Source organism: Micropterus salmoides, unplaced genomic scaffold, assembly GCF_014851395.1.
Source record: "Micropterus salmoides isolate LMB-PRFRI ecotype aquatic unplaced genomic scaffold, ASM1485139v1 Ms_hic_scaffold_16, whole genome shotgun sequence".
In the NCBI taxonomy this organism is placed as follows: domain Eukaryota; kingdom Metazoa; phylum Chordata; class Actinopteri; order Centrarchiformes; family Centrarchidae; genus Micropterus; species Micropterus salmoides.
Genome location: NW_024040707.1, coordinates 2780786 through 2804538, shown reverse-complemented (window position 1 = coordinate 2804538; position 23753 = coordinate 2780786). Strand labels below are relative to the sequence as shown.

The following is a 23753-nucleotide window of genomic DNA, read 5'->3' as shown; positions in this document are numbered from 1 at the left end:
AGTATATTAATTAACATTAAAGACATCTAATGTTGTGTTTTGCGCCGCTGCTGTAAAGTTGTGCGCTCACACACTTTGGCATCCGACTCGATCCAACCACTTTTCTTTTGAGGTTATTACTAGAGCCCGACCGATTTATCGTTTCACAGATATTATCGGCCGATATAAGCTACTTGCAGATATTTCTGCATCGGCGTTTATGACAGCCGATATATGCCTATTAAAAAAGAGAAACAGAGAGTCGGATCCTTCCCTCGGGTCATGAGTGCTGCAGCTCCTCTGTTAACACCACTGCAGCAGCACCACAGAACAAAACATCAGCTGACCGCGGTCTACCAGAGCTACGCTGAGTTACTCTTGGTCGCTCTCACACTCCCGGTGAGTTGGTCTTTTGTCAGGAAGTATAAAACAAGTTACATGCATCCATTAAAGTAAAATAAAACGTTAGGGAAATTACTTAAATTATTCTACACAGTGTGTTTATGATCAAATTGTTTACTAGGGCACAAAGGTGTTAACAAGAATGCAAAGTTCTTCTTCGAGCTAGCCTCTTTATTTTGCTTTGAAAGTGCACCAAATGAATGCACGCCGTTTCTCTCTTTTCTTTACTCAGATCATCGGTGCACATGTCGTCAAATATATGTGCTACGGCCGCTGTGAAAAACGGCCTGCCGAACTGCTGGTCAGTGATGAAATGAAGCAAAACAATAGCCCAGGGTTCACGTGTCAGATCTGGTTTTGGCAAAACTCTACTTAAAAATGTTTTTGGGTAATAGATAATTGCCAAAACAATTTTTTCTGTGGACGGACTAATCAATAAATGGACTAAATAATTCAGCGACAGAAGGTCAGGTGTGAAAGGTGAAATCGAGCCTCACCGTCCCTGTTGACTCTGAGGATTTTGGCCGGGTAGAAACGACAATCTGTCCAACAGGCCAGAACCTTCGTACCTGAAACAAACATCTGAGACAAAGAGAAGGAAAGAAAAGTGTAAAGTCCAACAAAGCAAACAGAGAAGAAGAGAAACGACGACTGACACTGCGACAACATACACATTCTCACACATCTATTATTTAAACTTTAAGTGTAATTATCGGGACTAAAAGTGTTTAAAGTACCGGCTGGGAGCACGGCGGGTTCAGGCCCTGCCTCCTCAGGCTGACTCGCTCCAGCGGCCGCAGGTACGGCGAGGTCCAGTGAAACCACTCATCATGCCGACGGCTCCACTGGCGGTAGTGGACCAGGACCTGCTCTGTGTCGTAGTCGATTTTCTCGATCGTGGCTTGGTACCTGACAGGATAACAACACGATGCAGGATGAGATTTTAAAAGTTTTCAAAACTGATCGTGAAAATCTAAAAGATTAAATTTAAAACACTAAATTCCATAAATTCAATTAAATGTCATTTAAAGGGTAACTTCTGTATCTTTCAACCTACTTTCCCATGTTTTTGTGTCCATGCGACTAACTGGGACAACAACATATTTTGAAATTGAGTGAGTGCGACAGGCTCAGATTATTACAGGTGTCTGACAACATTATTGAAAGGATCCCTACAGAGAGAGACATTTTTTAAAGAGTCAGATCTATTTTCACTCCCTATATCGCTCTCGTTAAAGCAACCTTGATAAAAACTATAATTTTACCTCTCAGACCTACTGCTGCCTCCATCGATAAGTTTGTTTGTGTTAATGTGTCACTTTGTTTTGTTTTTTATAACCCTTTAAAAACAGCTAAGTCACACAACAACACAAACAAACAAATTGTCCTGTCCAAGGCAGCGGTAGACCAGCAACTCCTGTGTTCTGAAAGGTTAAATTAATGTTTTTGTCAATGGAGTCTGGTGGCTTTGATGAGAGCAATATAGCAAAAAGGATCTTACTCTCTCTCCATAATGTCATAAGTTACCCTTTAAGCCAGAAACATAATTTTAAATAGCGCCATACTTTTGGAAGTGCGAATGTCTGAATAATCCATCTTATTTTTTGTTATTTTATGTGTGTGTGTGTGGTCCAGACCAGTTCTTGTGGCGGTCTCGGGCTTCTAGCTGAGCTCCGACCTCAAAGGTGATTCCTGACCGGTCAGGAGGTGTCTTCATCTGGCAGAAACAGAGACAAAATAATATTTATATAAATTTACCGTAAGTAATGAATTATTTGCATATTTTTAATTTGTCAGTAAAACCTCCAGGTAACTTTCTCACAAACATTTAACACACTGTAAAGTTTACGCTACAGTGCTAATACTTGTTTGTTTAAGCCATCAACAGGAATCTGTCCAACAACGTCAGCAAAACACAGAACAATGTAAGACTAAAAGTGCTGCAATGCAAGAATGCTGTCCTCTCTGCTGTGTATCTGTGAGACATTTCACCTCTTTGTTTGTTCTAATCAATCCTGCACAGCCTGACTACAGCCGCTAACGACGCATCAGCTCATTGTTGTATTTCTCCAACGACTACAGAGCTCCCGATGATGCAAACTGTGGCTGAACCCAAACGTCTGAAACTCCCTGTAACTTGCAGGCTCGCCGTCACGCTGACAAATTCTCGTGAACATGCTGATCAATTCTGCCCGTGTCAACGTCTGCCCAAATCCATAATCGAGGTCCAGAAGGGGCCAAAAGGGGCACTTTCGCTAGACTTCCAGAGAGCCCGCCTGGAAATTAAGCAGTAAAATGCATTTGAATTATGCCTTTATTTAAGCACATTTCTAATAAAAATAAAGGTTTTTATAATAGCAGGAGTGAACCATTATGAAATTGATTATAAAAAGGGCCCAGTTACATTTAATTTCATTAGAAATCAGCTAAATTAATTTTCAATGTTCAAGTTCATGCTGCACATTTTCTGTTTATTTCATCAGTATTATGGTAATGCTCGATTTCACCTTTTACACCTGATGTTGTGTTGTTCTACATTCAGTCAGTCCACAAAAAACTGTTTTGGCAAATCTATTATCTTTCAAGGCATTTATCAAGCTCTTTCTTCTGCTTTATACTGAATATTTGGACTGTTGTTCGGACTAAACCTTAGACTCTGGGAAACAGTGATGGGTAGTTTTCATCATTTTATAGATAAAACCTTTAAATAGTTCATTAAAAAAATCAAAATTAAGTGAAAATTAGCTTTACTGTACATTGGCATTCTTACAAATTCCTAAAAACGCTGGCGGACTGCTGTTCTTGCAATTAATCAGATGGCCAGTTAATCTGGCTGATATCTCACAACTTGGGACAAACTGTACACCTCTCTTCCTTAAACACCCACCACACTCTGAAATCACAACCCGATGCATGTTTCTATTCCATTTATTAATAAAACAGCATGTTACTGGCTGAGATACTAGATTGTATTGCAGTTATAATCAGATTACACACTGGGGTTTTAATTTTTTTTTTTCCATTCTGGCACTTATCATGCATTTTTAGACTTCATGTGTACGCAAATGGAAAATTAACCTATTAAATATTAAAGTTATAATTAAATAAAAATAAGAATTGATTAACTATTTATTTTTAAATAGTGGCAGCCATTGACTTCCATAGAGTCAGCTTTAAAATAGATTACTGTTATAATTAAATTCAACTGGAGTTTTATTGGCGTGGGAAACAAACGTTTACATTGCCAATGCAAGTGTCAAATAAAAACACGTCAGTAAACAATAGCTGATTTCATCAGATTTATATTGATTATTTCCTAAAAAGCGCGTGACCGGTAACAGCTGTTACATTATGAGGTCGGGAGTGCGCGCATCTGCATCCATCTTCGTCCCCCTGTTGAAAAGTTTCCAAACACATAATGGAAATAAATAATAATAAGCGCTTAAAGTGGAGATGTTTTAATTTTAAAACAGGATTAAGACGATATTAGAGCTGTTTTAGTAACTTAACGTCTGCTGTTACGTTACGTGGTTACAACACTCGAACAGGACGTCGTTAATTTCTCCTTTTTTCAAACTTTCCTCAAACTGTAGTCTGAATTATGAGGGATTTTTACATTAATCCCCCCAAAAAACTCACAACACCGTGAGAGTGAATCAATGAAAGAAACTGACATTTCTGTTTCTGGTCCGTTAGCTGTGGGACAAGCGGATTGGCTTACAAGACTCCGATTACGCTTATTCTGAATTGCCATTGGCCGCCCGAGCTGTCAGTCAAAAACAGCAGTCCCGCCTCTCAAACATTTGACAGTGGCTAAAATGCTAACGCGATCAGTTAGCCTCAAAGAGCACCAAAACGCGATGACACAGGACGAAACGCAAACTGCTTTTAATATTATACGTTCGTAAACTCCGTCGGCAGTTAAAGAGTGACGGCCAAACGTTAGGAGTCGTTCTTTAGGCTCGTCCAGTTAAACAGTTCTTCTCTCCATTGACTGTGACTTCATGAGCTAACGCGGCTAACTGTTAGCCCGCCGCTGCTCAGGCTGGAAAGTCACAGTGACAGCTGCAAGCAGAGGGAAGTTTCATGCCGACAAACGAGCTGTCACGCAAGCGGGAACCTTTATAAACCTGCCTCCGCTGTTTAAATGTCATTATGAGCGTTAAATGTGTAAATAAGTATCACAAAAGCTTGTTTACCTCTCGCGCTACTTCTGCGCCGCACTCTTCATACTGGAATGGCTGCAGAGCGCATGCGCGAGAGGAGACGTTCAAGGTGGTTTGTTAATCTGTGTTTTGCGTTTCTACAGAGACGATCAATAAGATGTATATCTTATCTTACTTATAAATTTATTATTTATTTTTATATCTTAGAAACCTTATTCACTGGAGCTTCCATCCCTTCCTTTTTAAGAAAACAATGATGCTGCAGAAACTGTCAAACATGCCCTATGCTTAATATTATTTGATTATCTGTTAAGGCATCACACAAGTCAAATATGCTTTTAAAGGGACCTATTATGCTTTTTCTGGTATTTCTAGTTTCAAATAATGAGGTAAAAGTATTTTTAAACAGTTTTTTACTATTAAGGGCTCGGTATGATGTCATTCCGAGCCAGATTTCCATATATGGTCATTTGCTCCAGGCAGAGCATGCTGGCCACGCCCACAAAGAGCCTTAAAGAGACAGGAAATCTACAGCTTGTTTCAGCCAGATGCTGAAATGAGGGCCTGCATGAAGAGCCAGTATAAAAGAGAAAATTATTTTTTTGAACTTTGAATCATGCAAAGCTGCCGTACATACAGGAGTCACAGAACTATAATATAGGTCTCATTAAATGTCAACTTTACTCAAATCACAATGAAACTTTACAAGCTAAAAGTAAACAGAAAAAAAAGAAGCTTTTTTTGAAGACAAGTTTTTATGTTTTTATTTTTTAATATGCAAATATGCACTGATTTGCATATCACCCAAATCCATTTTCCAGCACAGTGATAAGACTCAGATGGATTTATTTGGTTTTATTGTGATATACCAAATGGCCAGACATTAACAGAATGGTTTATCTAAATATATATTTTTTCATGGATTTATTCAAAATATATATGTGTGATGGACCCTTTCCCCTCACATATTTACAGATAAAATGCCACATAAAATGAGAATGATACAAGATCTTTTAAAAACCCTCAGTAAATGTCTCGCTATAAGACCTAAGAGTGTAAAGTTGTGATGATTTAACAGCCTTGAAGGGTGAGGAAAATGACTTGGCGTACAGGAAACTTGTCATTTTGAGAAAATGGCTGTTAAAAATAAGTCAACACAACAGAAACACTTAGTTGACCGTCACATCTCTTATAGATATCTGATATAAGGACTAGCTAACATTGAGCTCTAGAAAACAAAACTGATAACGAATAATAAATGATTTTTAAAAAGACCTGTTCATGTAAATCGCTGATAAAGATGGAATTTACACGATCTGCAGTTGACGGTATAAAATAGACAAATATTGATGTTTATATACATTATTCAAGATTGTTTTTACATTTTATGAAAGTATGGTAACAATCGTTGCAAAATAACTAGAAATCTGTCAAATCATTATTTTGAACTGCGATGTCTCGCCTTCAATAACAACTTTATAAAAGTTTTATAATTTGTAATTGAAGGATTTATTTATGGTTAATAAAACTTTATATAGGTCAATTATAAGCAGGAATAAAATAAACTTATTACTTACAAATGCAGATGTGATGATTAACACCCTTTTTTAAACTTCTGGTAATATTGTAAAATACTGCATATCCACACTGCTTTATATTTATATTTTATATTTATATTTTTAAGTTTGTATATTTTTGTTATATTTTCTACTTACTTTCTGTTAGCATTTCTATTCCTTATACCTTGACATGAAAGTGAGCAATTTGTAACAAAGACTTTTGGAAAGACAGACACATGTTTATCTAGATCCCCGTTAGCGGCTCCAGACATGAGGCTGCTCCTGGGGTACAGATAATAGCGATAATAACTTATTAGAACCAGTAATAGAATCACCTTAATGTATTTTGTAGCTCGACTGTTTTGCAGGTTAATTTCACTTTTGTTGGAGAATCATCTAACACGGATGTACTGTGACAGAGACAACAGAGACAACACACACCTGGGCCCCCCTCACCGACTCTGTGAGGAAGAAGATCCACTATAGGAGGAAAGAAAAGACACACAAGATATTTAAAAAAGAGGGCAGGTGTCAGGCTCAGCTGAGCAGGTGAGGGGCCAGTCGAGGGTCTCGTTTCAGCCTCTGATCCAGAACTCGGTACTTCTGAGGAGCTGCTTCCTTGTGCCTGGAAAACACACACACATATACATATATAATCACACAACATTTGGACAAAGAATTAGCTGTCAGGCCAAAGCAGATAGTTTATTTTCTGTAGTCACAGTAGTCCAAGCAATGCTTCTGCTTGGTTAAATGACTTTAAACTGCTAAAAATAAATGAATGGATGATCTCTGTATGTGTAAGTACATGCTTAGCCGCTTCTTGGCGACGAGTATCCGTAGTGTTTTGTCGGAGCAGTAGTTCTGGTACTCTTCCTCCTGCTTCTTGGTCATGCTGAGCTGGTTCTTCTGGAACCACTGCTGTTTCCTCTGCAGCTCCTGTGTCTCCTGAACACAGATCACACAGCTGGAGCTGGAGCGTCTCTAAAACCTGTCGTTCATCCCAAACGCCTCCTTTTTACATTTCCAGATGTGGGTGTATAAACTCTAAACATATATAACACGTCTCCTTAAATAAAACCAACATTTTATATGAGACAACATGTATGGCTGCAACTAACGATAATTTAACTGTTGATTAATCTGTGGATTTTTTTCTCCCTTCCTTCCACAATTCAGCGCCACTTCATCATTTGAGTCACTCTTGAGTCCAGGGGTTACATGAATCAATAAAAGATGGTCAATACATCAATATGTCTGTTACAGTTTCCCAAAGCCCAATGTGACTTTAAAGAAACTGGAAGAATTTAGACATTTTCTGCTTAATAAAATGACTCAAACCGATTGATCGATTATCAAAACAGTTGGCGATTCATTTAATAACTGACAACTAATCAGCTAATGTTTGCAGCTCTAACCGTGTGACGTGAATAGACATGTCCAGTTCTTCTTCTAGGCTTCCACGGCGTTTTACAATCAGGCTGTTTCAGATGATTTAAACAGACAGCAGAATGACCAACTATTCTGTCTCACATCTATAAATATATAATTTCTTTGCTGTTTGGTAGGCGTGTGACGTTTATGGTTTTGGTTTCTACTTAGCTGTTTGTTGAGTTAAACCTTATTTATATTTATTTCTGCCCTGCAGTGGCCTCAACTATGAAGGGAGTTCAACCTACTCAGAGTAAACTCAGGGTTGACAAACTCTGACCGCCTACACTGGAGTTAAACGGCACTACCAAGGTGGATCAGATGTTGGTTAGTTGAGTTGGTGTTAACCCTGTGTAAAAACCGTGCAGGCACAACGGCGCATGCTCCCCAGAAGAATGCACGTTGATATTGTCAGGATATGAGGAGTTTAAAGGCACGTTAACGGCTAAATCTAATATCGTGGCGGCTGACAAAGCCAGGGAGGCTTGTAGGCATCACATGGAGTAAATTTGTAATTATCTTCACAGTGTTCTTATTGTAGGCTGATTCTTTATAATGTATTTTATATGTAATATCATTCAGATGTAAAGGTACAACAGCACATAATGCCCATTGTAATAAAGAAATTGGAGCCAGAGGAGAGGGAAAAAGAATTTCCAAGATTACTGTGGTAGATGCGATTTCTGTTGCGAGAAACTAATATCACAAATCTACAAGTTAAAAACTTGAATATATTCTCTGACATCGTATTTATACATTTATGAGAGAAACTTTGTTGTTTTAAAGGAAACTCGCTTCACTTTGCAAAGCTGCAAAATCACACGCCGAGTGTTATGCATGCAGTGGGAAATTATATTTGACTTCACAATCGGATTTAGCAGTGAGGAAATATGTGACTTTACCCCACATTCATTTTATTATCACGCCCCACGTTCAGACTGCAGGCCAATGTGACCCAAATCTCATTTTTTTGCCCATATGTGCCTCAGATCTGATCTTTTTATTAGTGTGAACAGGCCCAGTCACATGGAATCTGATGTTTTCCAGTTCGGAATTGGGCCATTTCCATTTGTGGTCCAAATCCAATGCAGATCGGATCTTTTTAAGTGTCTGCATCTGGGCCTAAAAACTGATTCCCGTGTCTGAACGTAACATTTTGTCCTGCTCTATACAGATGCAGAAGTAAACTGGTGGTTCCCGTGTTTGTTGTGATCATGCGGCGACTCATCTGTCTTACTGATCACGACCCTTGAAAGGTACTTGGATTCGGTATCACCGTCAGAGCAGAGCACAAATGTAATTCCAGAGATTAGAGGAAACAGTGGCCACATGTTACATCACTACAGTGGGAAAGGGCTTTTACATACATGAGTGAATCTGCGCTGTACCTTTTCGTAGCGTTCCTGAATGAGGTTGGCGTGCTCCACCAGTCTCTGTTTAAACTCGGCCAAACAGTCCTGGTGGAGCTGCTTGGCGTCCTCGGCGCTCAGAGTCTCTGCGTTGTTCAGACGGATGAGGAGGGGAGCCAGGATGTCCTTCTCCTTCTCCTGCAGCCACCTCTGCTCCTCCGCAGCCAGACGCTCCTGCAGCGGCAGAGAAACGGCCGACACAAGTGTTTGCCTTCCTAAACGTGGCTTAGCCTGCTTTATTGTATTGAACTCTATTTTCTATTTTTGCCAGACAAAATTGTTATTTGGTTGTTTAAACTGAATTACATTCCTCAAGTAGAATTTGTGGCAAATTGAAATTAATTTTGTGTATAGGAATTGACACAACCAAGTTACTGTACATGTAAAGTCTCTCTGTTCCTGTATCTTAGGACACACACAACAGGGCTTCAGTAGCTTGGGATGCCCAAAAAAGGGCAAAACAGAGTACGGGGCTCTGTCTGCTCTGTCTGAGTGATATGCTTAGTATTGTGAAGACCAGTTGTATGCCACTGGTACATGGTTTTGTTTATGCATTTGACTGCATTTATTCTATTTGTGGTTATTTCTTTTAAGTAGACTTAAATAAATTGTGTAAGTGCGTATGTCTCACCATTTCCTGTCTTTGGCTTCGGGCTCTGGCAGCTCCTGTTGTCGTCCACGGGGAGAAGTGAAGCTGAATGTCTGCCTCCTCCTGCTCTCTGCAGGCCACAATGTCTCTGACCTACTCACACATGAGGAGAAGAAGTATTCACACCCTTCAAGAGGTGGTATTCTGCTCATTTTCAGGTTCATAATCTCATTCAGAGGTTGTACCAGAGCAGGTTTATATGTTTGTCATACTACACGTTGCTGCAGCTCCTCTTTTCAGCCTGTGTTGAAGGCTTCGTTTTAGCTATGGAGTGATACATCTCGTCTCTAAATGATCTTTGTTGGGAGTTGCACATGCTCAGTTCCTAGTTAAGGACTACTAGCCAATCAGAAGCAGAGAAGGGCGGGTCAGCGAGAAGCCGGTAAACAGCTCGGGTTCAGCCGTACGTGTTGCCGACCAGCTTGGCAACATGGACTGGAGCGAGAGTTTCAGAGCGGCGAGTTATTAATCTGTATCCATAAAGTTTTAACTGAGCTCTGTCTCTACATCACAGGAACAACTTTATGTCCACTGACTGCCTGGAGGGTAGCTAGTGTTTGGAAGGGAGAGGAGAGCTGTGTGCTGCAGCTCGCTGTTTCTGAGGGCGTGTCGGAGTAGCCGCTTGGCGAGCGTTATATGAGGCGCGTTTTGCTGTGACGTCACAGGGATGAAAGGGAAGCGACTGGACTACAAACGAGCTGTTTTCAGACAGTTCAGAGCAGAGTTTTCTGTGGGAGATGGGAACTCCCTTTGGGCTTTTTCACTTTGCAAACCTGTTACATGCACAAAAAAGATATATAACTCAATAAAGGGGTAAAGGGCCAAAAAGCAGAATACCACCTCTGTAACTTCAGGAAAAGTAACAACAGGACAAAATACAACCTTAGAAAATAACCACTACGGATTTTATTTTAGACATTCAAAAAAATGATCTGCTTAGAATAACGTTTTCCACATTTACACTTACCTACATTCACACATGCTGAATCTATGAATATGGAAATATTTTGGACACAAGATGTTTCCTACTTCACTGACGAATCACTGAAGAGGGTTTGTGACATCACACTAAATTGCAGAGGTTTAAGGTGAGCTCAGAGAAACTTTCCCCCATCAGTAGACGAATGTGAAAACAAACATAAACCCTTCTACAGAGTGAAGTGAAGAACTTCCAAGTGACAATTAGAAAAAGAGGGGCTTTAATGAATACTAGCATTTAGTCAAGATTGCATGTTAAAGTGAAAAAGAAGTCCATATAATAAGTTCCAAATAAGTTAATTATTAATGTAATTCAGTTTGCGTTGTGTTTTACACAGACAGAGCCATCTCGCTTCCTTCTCACCTCTGTTCAGAGTTGCACATGTGTGGTACCAATCGGGCCGGATGTAAACGGACGTAGAGACGCCGCCAATCATATCTTTCACAAATCAATGTTTTATCATGTTCCCACCATGCTCAGTATCACTGCAAAAAGTGAGCTCTCAAAAACAAAGAACAAAAGCATTAAAATGGGGGAAATATTACTTAAAATAAGGAAAAATTATCTGTCAACAGAACAAGAATATTTCACTTGCTACTTAAGGACAAAAAACAAGTGAAATTCTCGAACATAAAAGCCGCCTGGTAAGAAGAAATATCTTGTCAGACAAGAAAACAAGTATATTTTACTTAGATTTTGGTTTTAGCAGTGTAGCTTTTTAAAACATCTGGCTATTGAGTTTTCTACTGAAAATATGTCTCAGTCTGAAAACCGTCAGTTTAATCCTGCCTGAGCTTCCGAACCGCCTGCTATTTATTACCACATTCTTTTGTATTTGTTTGTGTCATTAATAAGGCCGGGCACGTTAACGCGTTATTATCGCGTAAACGCGTTAATTAATTAGCGCACGTTAACGCAGTTTTTATTTTATTATTATTAGTTTGAAAGTCCGTTGCTCATTGGCTTTTTTTTCCGTATTTTTCCACCCGCGATATTTTATTTTATTTTATTTTATTGCTACTGTGTAAAAGGGAATACTGCTGGTAAAAAGCACCTTATTTGTTTAAAGTGTTTGCAAACCACACGTTATCACACCTTTGTGTATGTAGCAGTACATTTAAATTACAAGTGCGCATTATTCAATTTTACATGTAACAATGCGATTAATCAGCACTAGTCATTAGGTGTCATCGTTTGTGATGTCTGAATTGGGACACAGCTCCACTGTTATTCCAGGTGAGGACATAGTTACCTCTTTCATAGACACGCTGATTTGGAGAGCCACCTTCTCCTCATCCTTCATCAGAGCCACGAGCATCTTATACAGAGTCAGGGTCTTCAGAGGCTTCTCAGATGGATCCACCTGAATCCCCCCCCCCACACACACACACATACAAACAGAAGCACACAGATCCCACAGGCTCAGAGACTTTTAGTTTGAAGGGCTGTGAAATCTACTGCATGTTTGTTGTCTGTAACCTGGAAGCTGGAGACCATGTCAGGTGTAAAGTCCTCGGCCTTCTTTATCTCCGTCGACTCTCGTGGTTTGATGAAGCTCCTCTTTGAAGGGATAAATCGATGACCCTCTAAGTGATAGGTCAGCTCGATCCGTCTTTGAGCAAATAGGAACACTCGCTCGGCCACGTCTTCGCTGGCCGGTTTGGAGCTGTTCCTGTGGAAACGCTCCACCACTTTCTGTTTGCACACAAAGAAATGTCTACTGATGTCCGTTTTGGGTACATGACATATACATATTAATTTCCTGGAGACTTCCATCCCGATCTACTGGTCTTTAGTCTGAAACGTGTCCCTGAAGGTAGCATAATTCAGACCCACATGCACATAAGCAGCCTGTTTAAAAGTTGAGATAAGAATTCACAGCTGTATGGTCAAAGATGTTTGGCTACAAAGCTAAATTACATTTGATGGTAAAATGGCCCCAGTGTGATTTTTTTTTTACCTGTAGCGGTCGGTCTCCCAGATCAGTGTCCACATCTGGTTCTGAAAACTGGACGTGCCGATCGAAGACGACGTGCCGGAAGTAGAGGAAGTCGGCCCGGCCCTCGAAGAACTCCGTCATTTCACCTGGCGACTCGACGCGCCGCACCAGGTCATCGACGTGAGCCCTGCTGAACTCCATCTCATGCTCAGCGTCTGTGGTCAAGGTCGTGTACCTGTGAGCTGAGCAAAACAAATACACCATCACTCAGGAGACTGACGTAACACTTGGAGGATTCCACAAACAATATTTAAGATTAATGTCCACAGATTCCGGCGTATTTACCCTTTAAAACTCTACTTTTTCAAAGCCATCTTGTCTTGACTCTAGGTGAAACTTTATGAAATGTATGCGCCATTTGTTATGTAGCTGGACAAGCTTGTGATTTAGTCTTTACGATATCATCACAACAACATATGAAGAGACTAGGGCTGACTGAATTGATGCGTCGATGGGCGGAGCCTGATTCGACTGTCAATGTCACAGTCGAAGCTTCGCAGCTACACAAGGATCACGCCATTTTGGCGATATGGGGGTGCTCAACATCTGATTTTACATAGAACTATCAGTTTTCTCCCAATAGGTTAATATACAGCCTGTTACAATACACATTTCAATGTTTAATGCTGTAAATAAACATGTAAAAAGAAAAAAAACTTTCAATAAATGTTTTTAAAAGTGCGTAAATAAATCCAAAGTTGTAACCCTAACCCTGGGGCGTCATGGCATGCACGCAAAAGTCTGCACAAGACCAGTGAACGGCAGGCGAGAGACAGAGAGAGAAATAAATGAGAAAAGAGAGACATAAATGTAAAATAAATAAATACATAAAATGTTGATGTTAATGTGATTTAAGATTCTCCTGTTTGAATCGCACGTTTATATCTGTTCAGCATTTTGTAAAAACATCTATTTACAAGACTGTAAAGTTTTCTGTACACGGTGGACATCAAACTCCAAACGTGAACAGTCTTTGGCGGTCTTAACTGGACCGCAGCAGAAAGCCGATTTACATAAAAGGTGGAAACGTCTTCCGTGTTTGAAGCGCTCTGTGGTGAAGTTGTTGACCTTGTTGACCTCACGCTCCTCCAGGTGGTCGTTTCTGTGTTGATACCACTCCTTCACCTTGACGACCTCAGCGCCTTCAACACACAGACATCTTCTTCACAAACAAACTCAAATGACACAAACCCAAAGCAATACCACGGGACAAATTCTACTACAACTATGGTCATCAATCTTAAAAAGCTTCAAGCCTCCTTGTATTTCTTTTTCGCTTAATGACAGAAAAGACACCAATTTATTTCTTAAAAGTCAAAAGTTTCTCTTCAGCACTCACAGTCCAGGTCTTTGTACGCAGTGAGTCGTGTGACCAGGCCGTCTGACCTCAGGTACGGCGCGAATATCTCCAGCTTTGCTTTTCTGTAGCGGATCACCTTCGTCTTTCCCGGCAAACGGTTCTCCAGGTCTGAATGAGAGAGGAAGCAGCAGCTTGTGGAGGTTTTACAGCTTCAGGTGGCGTGTGTTTGGTTTTAAGACTAGGGCCTGTTAGTGGCTCTGATCTTTGTAGATATCGTTTTCCTCTGCTATGATCGCTTTATCTTTTGCATTAAGGTGTTTATTTTTCGTCTGTTTAAAAATAAAACAAAAATAGTAAACAAATAAACACTGACCTTGAAAACAAATAACTAATGTACAGCCTGCTCATGTAAAGTTACTGTACCTTTTTTTGAGATAGTGATGTAACTGACCCAGGATCTCGGCATCTCAAACACTCGGGGCTCCTCCTCCTTCAACAGAAACAAAAACACACCGTTGAGTTTCAAATTAACTTCATTCTTGGTAAAAAAAAAGTCTAGGGCTTCGATGGAAGAAGCCCGATTCGACTCCCAATCTCACAGTCGAATCTTTGCAGAGCCGTTATGAAAAGTAGATCATTTTATGTGCCTGAGAGGCTACCATAGTTCTCAAAGATGGTCTGGAGGGAAGGGAAGTCTTTCTTTCCCATAACTTTCATCGCAGATTTCATTAGTCTTTCATTTTGTTTTGCGCTGGATGATAAGGGTGCCAAACCAGGATGCCACGCCATCTCCGATCAGACTTCCCAGCACCGCGTTGTAAAATAAAGTCATGATCTTAGTACTCACCTCAAACAATCTCAATCTGCGGAGAAAATGCAGTCATATGTGGCACACAAATAGTCCACATGCACATTTCCTTTTAATCGGTTATTTAATTATATACCCAAGTACTTGTATGAAGGTACTTGCTCGATTTCTCTGTCCCCAATGACTACGTTGTCGTGGGCTCTCACTTCCCTGGGATCCAATATCATCTCTAATGTTTTAGTAACTCACAAATATACAGTTAATATAAGAGCTCACTAATTTCCTCAAACAGCTGCAAACTGTTTTTAACAAACATTACTCAACCAGGAAGAAATGCATTTGTTAGGGACTATTTTCAGCGGCGGATGGATTACCAACAATGGAACTCTATGGCTCAGAGGAAGAACAGACATTCAGTCCAAACGCCAATTTAATCCTCGCAATGCTTTCAACTGCCAACTGCAAGAACGCGAATAAACACAACTCGTCATTACTACAGCTGTATGAACCCAAAGTAAACATTTTGCTGTGATTAAATAGCAATAAACGAATCAAACTGATGCTGAAATAAATACAACATGATGCAGATTTGTTGAACATATGAATTCATGCTTTGTCACGTCTGTCAGCAGGACAACAACTTCTAAAATGTTTGTTTTCTGAATGGAGTTCGGATCGATCAGGGCTATGCTGACTTGGTCACAGTAAAGTACAACGACAGCTGGAATAAAGTTACAGACACGTGTTTTCTGAACTCACCAGGTAGTTCAACCTCCTCGCTTTCTTCTCTCCAAGTAATGTCCAGTTTTGTCCGGTTTTTATATAAATATGAAGTAGTGGTCCAGCAGAGCATTGGGTGCCTCCCGACGCTAACAACAACAATGGAACTGGATGTGTGCAGAAGCTGCTGAGACGCTCAGGTGAAGATAAATCAACGTTGAAATCCCAAAAATTAAAGTAAAAAGCTAATTTAATAAAAGCAGTTAACTCCGAGCTCCTCCGAGTAAACGTAGTAGCTGTCAGAGCAGAATCCGACCGACTACGGGTGTTTATTTGTCTAAAAGCTGCAGAGCTGCTCCCTGCTCCTCCCTAAAGTTTAGCAGCTCCACACAACGCTCTGAAGACGTCGGTGACGTACGGACAATCTCAACGCTGATTGGCTATTGCGACTCAGCGTCATGTGACTTTCTTGCTTGAGTTGGAAATTTTCAGAAGGTATTTGCGTGGCCGGCAGCACTCCCTTTGCACCGCCCCACAGGAAATCGCGACTCCACGCGTCTTTGCATTGACTTTGTATGTAAACGCACCGCCTCCAACTCCACTCACTTCACTTTTGATCTGAAAGCACCTTTAGACAGGGGGACTTGTTGGTAGAAACATTTACTGCTGGTTTGGGACTTTTTGTAACACAATGTGTATTCATCCTTATGCTCATTTGAATTATGCACAGCTGTTTTGTCAGGAAATAAAAAAAGAGAAATTATCACACCAAAAAATGTAAACTATTATAATCAACGGCATCTTGTGCGGCGGCTGTGGCTTGGAGCTACAGAGAAAAACACACGTACACACCTCATCATCATTGTTGGTTTTGCTCATCATCATCTCCTTTTTCTTCAGGACGTCGAGAATCAGCTGCTTTTTGCTGGTTGCACCGTACAAGACTGGCTCCCACATGTTTAAATCCTCCAGGTCAAACACCATATCCTACACACACACGCAGATACACAGAAAAAAAGACATATACAGAATATATTTGGGCTATTGGTTCTGACTCTAACAGTAACCATTACAGGCATGTCTGGAGTTGTGGTGGACTCACAGCGCAGCCGTTCTTGCAGTCCTGCATGTTGACATAGTAGTTGAGATTGTTCCACACGCTCTCTATGCCCAGGAAGTTGTCATCGCCAGTGGTGTAGCGGTTCCCGGTCAGAGGGTCGATGAAGAAGTTCTCCTGGACGCTCCGACTCCCCGACAGCACCAGCACCCAACAGTGCACCCGCAGACCTCGCAGGGGGTCAGCAGGTCGCTGCTGGCTCTCCTGTCCAGGAAGGGAAAGAAGAGGTGGAAGGTAAAAGAGTCCAGGCAGAAGGGTTTGATCTGTAACTCTAAGCTTTATTTAAAGGACATTCATCTTGTTAAGTTCTGATGAAGTTGTCAGAATAGTCTCACTCAGAAAATCGATGCATGTATTGGTCAGTTTATTGCTGTGCAGGGAAAATATTATTTAAAAATGATCAGCTAAGAAACACACAAACTTATGATTTTCCATCCTTCACTCACAATAGCAGTTACTATGTTTGTGTGTGCGTGTTTTAAGGTCTTATTTGTTTCTTGACACCTTGAGTAGCTTCATTTGTGAGCTCTTGTAGAACAGTGTGTGTGTGAATAATAAACCTTTCAATGGGACAGTCTCATGGTTAACACAATGACTCACTTACAGAAGTAGTGTGATGTTGACCCCGGACTCTCACATGCAACATGGTGTTCATCACCAACCTTTTGTTATTTTCATCAGTAAGACTCTCTGTGTTCTGTTCCTACAGGTAAGCTACCGCTGCAGCTGTGGCGCTGTGTTGGTTTAACAGTAAAAACATCAGGTTACCTCCGGCAGTTTTTGTTTCTGAAGCAACGCAGCTTCGGCATCCTGTTTCTTCCTCTCTTGCTGCGTCAAAAAGTGACTCTTCAGGTCCCTCAGAGGTTTCACTGTGTATTTATTCTCCTGTGGCTTCTGCTCTGAGATCACACTCTGCGCATACAAACATGAAGCACAACCAAACAGACACTTTGATATCTGTGAGTCAGTGTCTGGCTGTAGGAGGAAAGCCGCCTTCACCCGTCTTCATATGTACAGTAGGTGTGCGGTAACCCACCGTGACCTCTGTGTCCAGCAGGGGGCACTCCTGCAGGCTCTGGTCGAGCAGACACATCTCTCTGACTGCGTAGCCGTTGACACAGTAGGCGTCATAGTGGGCGCCGAGCAGCAGGCTGCACAGCAGGGTGGCAAATTCAAAACACGTGGCTCTCTGACTTTGCAGCACCGAGGTGGAGGAGAACAGGTACCTGGGCTAGGACAGCAACACACACACCTTCACTATCGCACAAACACACCGGCCTGTTTTCATGGATGTGTATGTAAACACATGCATAAGAATGACGTGCTGCCAAGCTACCTTCAACTCTCTACAGCACATCTATTTTCTTACTGAGGGATTATTATTTTACACCTATAGAGGTCAGTTCAGTCGTCATCAATAGTCTTAATCAGCCTGTGAAATCAGTTGTATGCTGTCGCCTGTCGCTCTGGTGGAGCTTTGTCAGGTCTGACTGATATCAGCTATAGAAAAATCCCAAACATAACGACTTGGATGTTGACATGAACAGTATTTACAATCAGAAACTGGTAGTTAAATAAAATGACGTGAATGTGGCCGGATGAAAGAAACCCTCGCTGACACATTAGCCATCAATCTGTGTCTCGTTTGTTCTCTGATTATTCTGTTTCGAAAACCAAATCAGAAGAAAAAAAAACATGTCATTTTTTGGTTTTTCAGTTTTAAAACCAGAACGGAAAACAAATAAAAACAGACGTTGGTTTATGTTTTACTGTTTTAAATCCAAAAAACAAAGGAGCTGTGGATTCTTCCATGTTGTATGCGTTTATCGTGCAGCAGCTGTGGTCCGTGTCTGTCCCCAGATTGGTCACCAGTTTTTGGAGTAACGCGTTTCAAAAGTAACGCAATTACAGTAATGTATTGTTTTTCGCTGTAACGCAGTAAAAAAAAACACATTTTTTGTGTAATTTCTGTAATATTACAATCTCAGTTACTCATTTTAATCCAAAATGAAGTGATGGGCTGTTTTATTTTATAATTCACCAACACAGAGAAACATTTTGGCAGCAGAAAAACAAATCCATGAGTTAAAGAGTAATGCAAAGGTTAATATTTATGACAAAGACCCACCCAAACCACTAATATAACTCTGCACATCACTAGAACCCACCTCTGCATTAAACAGCAGTGAAAGTAACTCAAAGTAACACAAAAGTAGTGTAAAGCATTACAACTCAGAGACAGTAAAATTGTAATTGCTCTCAAATGACAGTAACTAGTAATCTGTAATGTATTACATTATAGATTTACTTTTAAATCCCACAATAATGTTGAAATACATTAAATAATTGTCAACACTGAGCCACAGGAAAAGTAGAATAGAAGTGGTAATAACACCACAGCTCCTTTGTCTTTCTGTTTCCCCGTTCTGTTGGAAACAAACAAACAATAAAGAAATGGAACAATCAAAGAACGAACGACACATGGCTTCTTCTGAAGTAAGTATTGTCTCTGCACTAGTGTTGTCTTTCTGACCAGCTCCACAGGTGGCTCCAAAGGGTCCAGGGACAGGAAGTTAGCCACAAAGGAGGCACAGCCCTCCCAGGTGAAAAGTTCAGGGTAATCAGTTGGTGTAGGCCGAAGAGTCATCGACACAAACTTCTGAATGCCAGAAAAAACACAGGTGTTAGACAGAGATCCGTACAGTTAATGGGCGGTGAAGATAGATGATGTTGAGCGAGCTGAGTTGGATTGTCACCTTAACACCGCATTCGTTGACAGGGCAGAGCAGCAGGGGTTTGCGGTCGGGATACAAGAGTGAATACTGACGCTGGAAGTTGTCGGCGATGGCCAACAGTCGAACTTCGTCGGGGGAGTTAACTCTGTAGGACTCAGGACACAGCTCGTCTGCAGTCTCAAAGTCCAGCCTGGTGAAGGTCACATGTTGATTCATTAATTTAAACAAGATCTGCTGTTTATATTGACAGTAATGACCTTGTGCATCACCCATTTATAACTGGCCTGTGAAAATTTGTATTTTAAATATCTGTGAGCCCAGAAGGTGTCAGGTGGTCAGACTTCAGAAGAATTGTTCTGGAACAATTAATAAGTTGTTACTCCCTAAAACAAACCCTTTTCTAAAACTATTTTACTTAGTGAGGTCAATTTACCCGATCGTAACTTCATATGATGTTTTTGTTTATAAGTAAAATGGACCCTCACAGAAGCTCCTGAGAAGCCGAAACGTTGGAGTCACTGAGAGTCCAGTCCAGCTTTGTCGACTCTCGCTCATCCTCCTCTTTGTCCTTCCATATCTGTCCACCTTTAACTTGCTCCTCGCTGTCTGACTCCGGCACCGTCTCCATCTTTTAATTAAGAAAAAACAAAACAAAAACAGTATTAAACGTGTTTATGCATGAGTTTATGCATAAAATGTGCATTAAGTTTATACATGTACACAGAACAAGCAGGGAGAAACACAGATGTTATCATTTCTGCAGAGTATTTGCATCTGTTTGTAGCTCTCTCATTTAAAGAAAAGCTGCGATGGGTATAAATTCAAATTCAATCCATGTATAGGTGGTGTAGATTTCACTGGTCCGAAGGGCAGCTGTTGCAGAGAGAACCACTTTAGATTATTGCCTACATATTACAGTGTAATTACAGCACATACAGGGCTGGGCAATAAAACAATAATGATAAGTGTTGTGATATAATTTTCCTCAAAGACTTTATCGTAACTGTTTTGAATGTTCTGCCTCAGATTTGTGAAGCTGATCCACTGTTTGTTTGTTCTGACCATAAAGAAAAGTTTAAAACCACAATTAACCATCTAGTTTCTTCAACTGTCACTCGGGAGCAAAAATCAGCCTTAAAACCTGAAAGAAATAATGATTTGACATTTATCCTGATAATTATCCATATGGAATGATATAAAAATGTTATATCATGATGACATTTTTGGCCATATTGTCCAGCCCCCAGTGCAAACATCGAAAATGATTAAAAATACATTAAAATAATCAAAAGGAAAACCTGCAAATCTTCACATTTTTGTTTGTTTGTTAAAATCTTACCTTGTAGAGTAACTACAAAAGCAGTCAGAGAAATGTGTAAATGTTAGGGAAGTATAAAGTAAAATATCTTTACATATTTGGTACAGTAGAGGTAGAAAGAGGCATCAAAAGTAGAAATACCTCTAATAAGTACTTGAGTACAGTACATGATTAGGTGTAGTCAGTTACTCTCCACCCCTGGTGTTTTAATTGGTAACGTTTCCCGTGTGTACAAAATACACACAAAACTGTAATTTACATCCGTGTAAATGCTGTATACCCTGTGAGGCTGGAGAAATATATTTTAAAATCGATTAAAAAAAAGGACTATTAGCGTTTAATACCTGTGCACATTGTTGAAGTTAAATCAAGCTAGCAAACAAAACGGTTAAAAAACGGTTCAGTTAAAATAAATAAACGACTCGTCTGACCGGAGAGCCACTAAAAGTATTAAAATATTCCTTTAAAACAAACAAAAGCGTTTTACTCACCCAGTTCTTCCACAACTAACGGGGTTTATTTGGAAAATCTGTTGTTTAGCTAATTACTGTGAACTCCGGTTGAACGTTGTTATTACTCCGTCTCCACGGTAACAGCAGGACGTCGTGACGTCATACCATGTGGCCTTCAAGTGCTCTCAGAGATAATCGGGTTAGTACAACGACTACTACTACAACTAATAATAATAATAATAATAATAATAATAATAATACCACAGTGTGATAATACTCCACAGCCCTCCATTCAAAACCTTTCTTGAATCAAAACATGTAAATATGATCAGCAAAATGTATTTAAAATATTCAAAGTATTTACTTATTGATTTACAAATGTGGACGAAGTACTCAGATACTTTGCTTAGGTAAAAGTACAAATACCACACTGTAACAGTATCAATTTGCATTGAAGATAACTGTGAGTATAATGAAGCTGACTTATGGTGTCAGAAACAATTTCTGTATGAAACATTAACTGACTCTAATCACCCACTTGCTAACTGTTTAGGCTCCTACTTATTATATTTGTCATTCTGTAATTCAGTTCTGTTCATATTGCTCATATTAAATATACTGTATTTATCATATGTACCTATATCACGTACATATTCCAGCATTCTTTGCACTTGAAGTGTGTGTATATATACTGTATGTGTGTATACATACACCCCTCACATTTTAGTAAATATTTCATCATATCAATTTCAATTCAAATTAGCTTTATTGGCATGCATGTAACAACAACATTGCCAAAGCATCATACAAACTACATAAGAACAATCAGCCCCATACATTTCATTAAACAAGTAATTAAGGTGTAAAGTAATCAAAGCGTATGTGTGTTTGTGTTAAAAAAAAGAAAAAAAAGAAAAATTAAATATTAAAAGAAAATAAATAAATAAAACAAGTAAGCGTGTGTGTGTGTTAAAAAAAATATTAAAAATAAAATAAATAAACAAAACAGTAAGCTTGTGTGTGTTTGTGTGTGTTAAAAAATAAAAATATATTAAAATAAAATAAACAAACAAAACAGTAAGCATGTGTGTGTGTTTGTTAAAAAATAAAAATGTATTAAAAATAAAATAAATAAATAAAACAATAAGCGTGTGTGTGTTGTGTGTGTGTTAAAAAAAATAAAAATAAAACAGCATGCGTGTGTGTGTGTTTGTTAAAAAATAAAAATATATTAAAAATAAAATAAATAAACAAAACGGTAAGTGTGTGTCTGTTTGTTTGTGTGTGTTAAAAAAAAGAATTTTAAAGAATTAATTGATTAAAAAATACTAAGAAATCAGTATCAAATATATTCTTATATATAATCATATTATATAATTACATGCACTCACCTAAAGGATTATTAGGAACACCTGTTCAATTTCTCATTAATGCAATTATCTACTCAACCAATCACATGGCAGTTGCTTCAATGCATTTAGGGGTGTGGTCCTGGTCAAGACAATCTCCTGAACTCCAAACTGAATGTCAGAATGGGAAAGAAAGGTGATTTAAGCAATTTTGAGCGCGGCATGGTTGTTGGTGCCAGACGGGCCGGTCTGAGTATTTCACAATCTGCTCAGTTACTGGGATTTTCACGCACAACCATTTCTATGGTTTACAAAGAATGGTGTGAAAAGGGAAAAACATCCAGTATGCGGCAGTCCTGTGGGCGAAAATGCCTCGTTGATGCTAGAGGTCAGAGGAGAATGGGCCGACTGATTCAAGCTGATAGAAGAGCAACTTTGACTGAAATAACCACTCGTTACAACCGAGGTATGCGGCAAAGCATTTGTGAAGCCACAACACGCACAACCTTGAGGCGGATGGGCTACAACAGCAGAAGACCCCACCGGGTGCCACTCATCTCCACTACAAATAGGAAAAAGAGGCTTCAATTTGCAAGAGCTCACCAAAATTGGACAGTTGAAGACTGGAAAAATGTTGCCTGGTCTGATGAGTCTCGATTTCTGTTGAGACATTCAGATGGTAGAGTCAGAATTTGGTGTAAACAGAATGAGAACATGGATCCATCATGCCTTGTTACCACTGTGCAGGCTGCTGGTGGTGGTGTAATGGTGTGGGGGATGTTTTCTTGGCACACTTTAGGCCCCTTAGTGCCAATTGGGCCTCGTTTAAATGCCACGGCCTACCTGAGCATTGTTTCTGACCATGTCCATCCCTTTATGGCCACCATGTACCCATCCTCTGATGGCTACTTCCAGCAGGATAATGCACCGTGTCACAAAGCTCCAATCATTTCAAACATGACAATGAGTTCACTGTACTAAAATGGCCCCCACAGTCACCAGATCTCAACCCAATAGAGCATCTTTGGGATGTGGTGGAACGGGAGCTTCGTGCCCTGGATGTGCATCCCACAAATCTCCATCAACTGCAAGATGCTATCCATCAATATGGGCCAACATTTCTAAAGAATGCTTTCAGCACCTTGTTGAATCAATGCCACGTAGAATTAAGGCAGTTCTGAAGGCGAAAGGGGGTCAAACACAGTATTAGTATGGTGTTCCTAATAATCCTTTAGGTCAGTGTAGAATCTTATATCTTTCATGTGACAGTAGTGAGTGTTCAGCTTGTATAACAGTGTACATTTGCTGTCCCCTCAAAATAACACATCACACAGCCATTAATGTCTAAACCGCTGGCAACAAAAGGGAGTACAGCCCTAAG

The 23753-nt window shown here is 39.9% G+C and overlaps 2 protein-coding genes across 2 annotated transcripts in view; both read right to left on the bottom strand.

Moving 5' to 3' along the window:
• Positions 1-4650, bottom strand: part of LOC119905707 (PHD finger protein 20-like) — a 33237-nt gene extending 28587 nt beyond the window's left edge. Inside the window, 4 exon segments of the mRNA XM_038722982.1 lie at positions 879-963; positions 1119-1290; positions 2019-2098; positions 4581-4650. Coding sequence (XP_038578910.1) covers positions 879-963; positions 1119-1290; positions 2019-2098 — 337 coding nt within the window. The 5' untranslated portion in view covers positions 4581-4650.
• A 737-nt stretch (positions 4651-5387) lies between these two features.
• Positions 5388-21271, bottom strand: ccdc135 (coiled-coil domain containing 135). Its single transcript, XM_038723721.1, has 18 exons — positions 21063-21271; positions 19739-19881; positions 19275-19443; positions 19052-19177; positions 17555-17749; positions 17287-17430; positions 16504-16722; positions 16254-16388; positions 14297-14363; positions 13913-14041; positions 13587-13715; positions 12535-12755; positions 12054-12269; positions 11827-11937; positions 9578-9688; positions 8926-9120; positions 6915-7054; positions 5388-6731 (listed from the first exon to the last, which is right to left on the bottom strand). Exons 2-18 carry the CDS (start codon positions 19879-19881, stop codon positions 6644-6646), a joined length of 2538 nt encoding a protein of 845 aa, XP_038579649.1. The 5' UTR covers positions 21063-21271; the 3' UTR covers positions 5388-6643.
• Positions 21272-23753: the final 2482 nt, after the last annotated feature.

Bases quoted from the DNA above. Each gene is read 5' to 3' on its own strand.
- ccdc135 (XM_038723721.1), bottom strand. From the start codon at position 19,881: ATGGAGACGGTGCCGGAGTCAGACAGCGAGGAGCAAGTTAAAGGTGGA. The intron at 14,364-16,253 runs GTGTGTACGTGT...TTTCTGTTGAAG, and splicing joins AAACCAACAATGATGATGAG to GAGGAGGAGCCCCGAGTGTT. The intron at 11,938-12,053 runs GTTACAGACAAC...GGGGGGATTCAG, and splicing joins ACATGGTCTCCAGCTTCCAG to GTGGATCCATCTGAGAAGCC.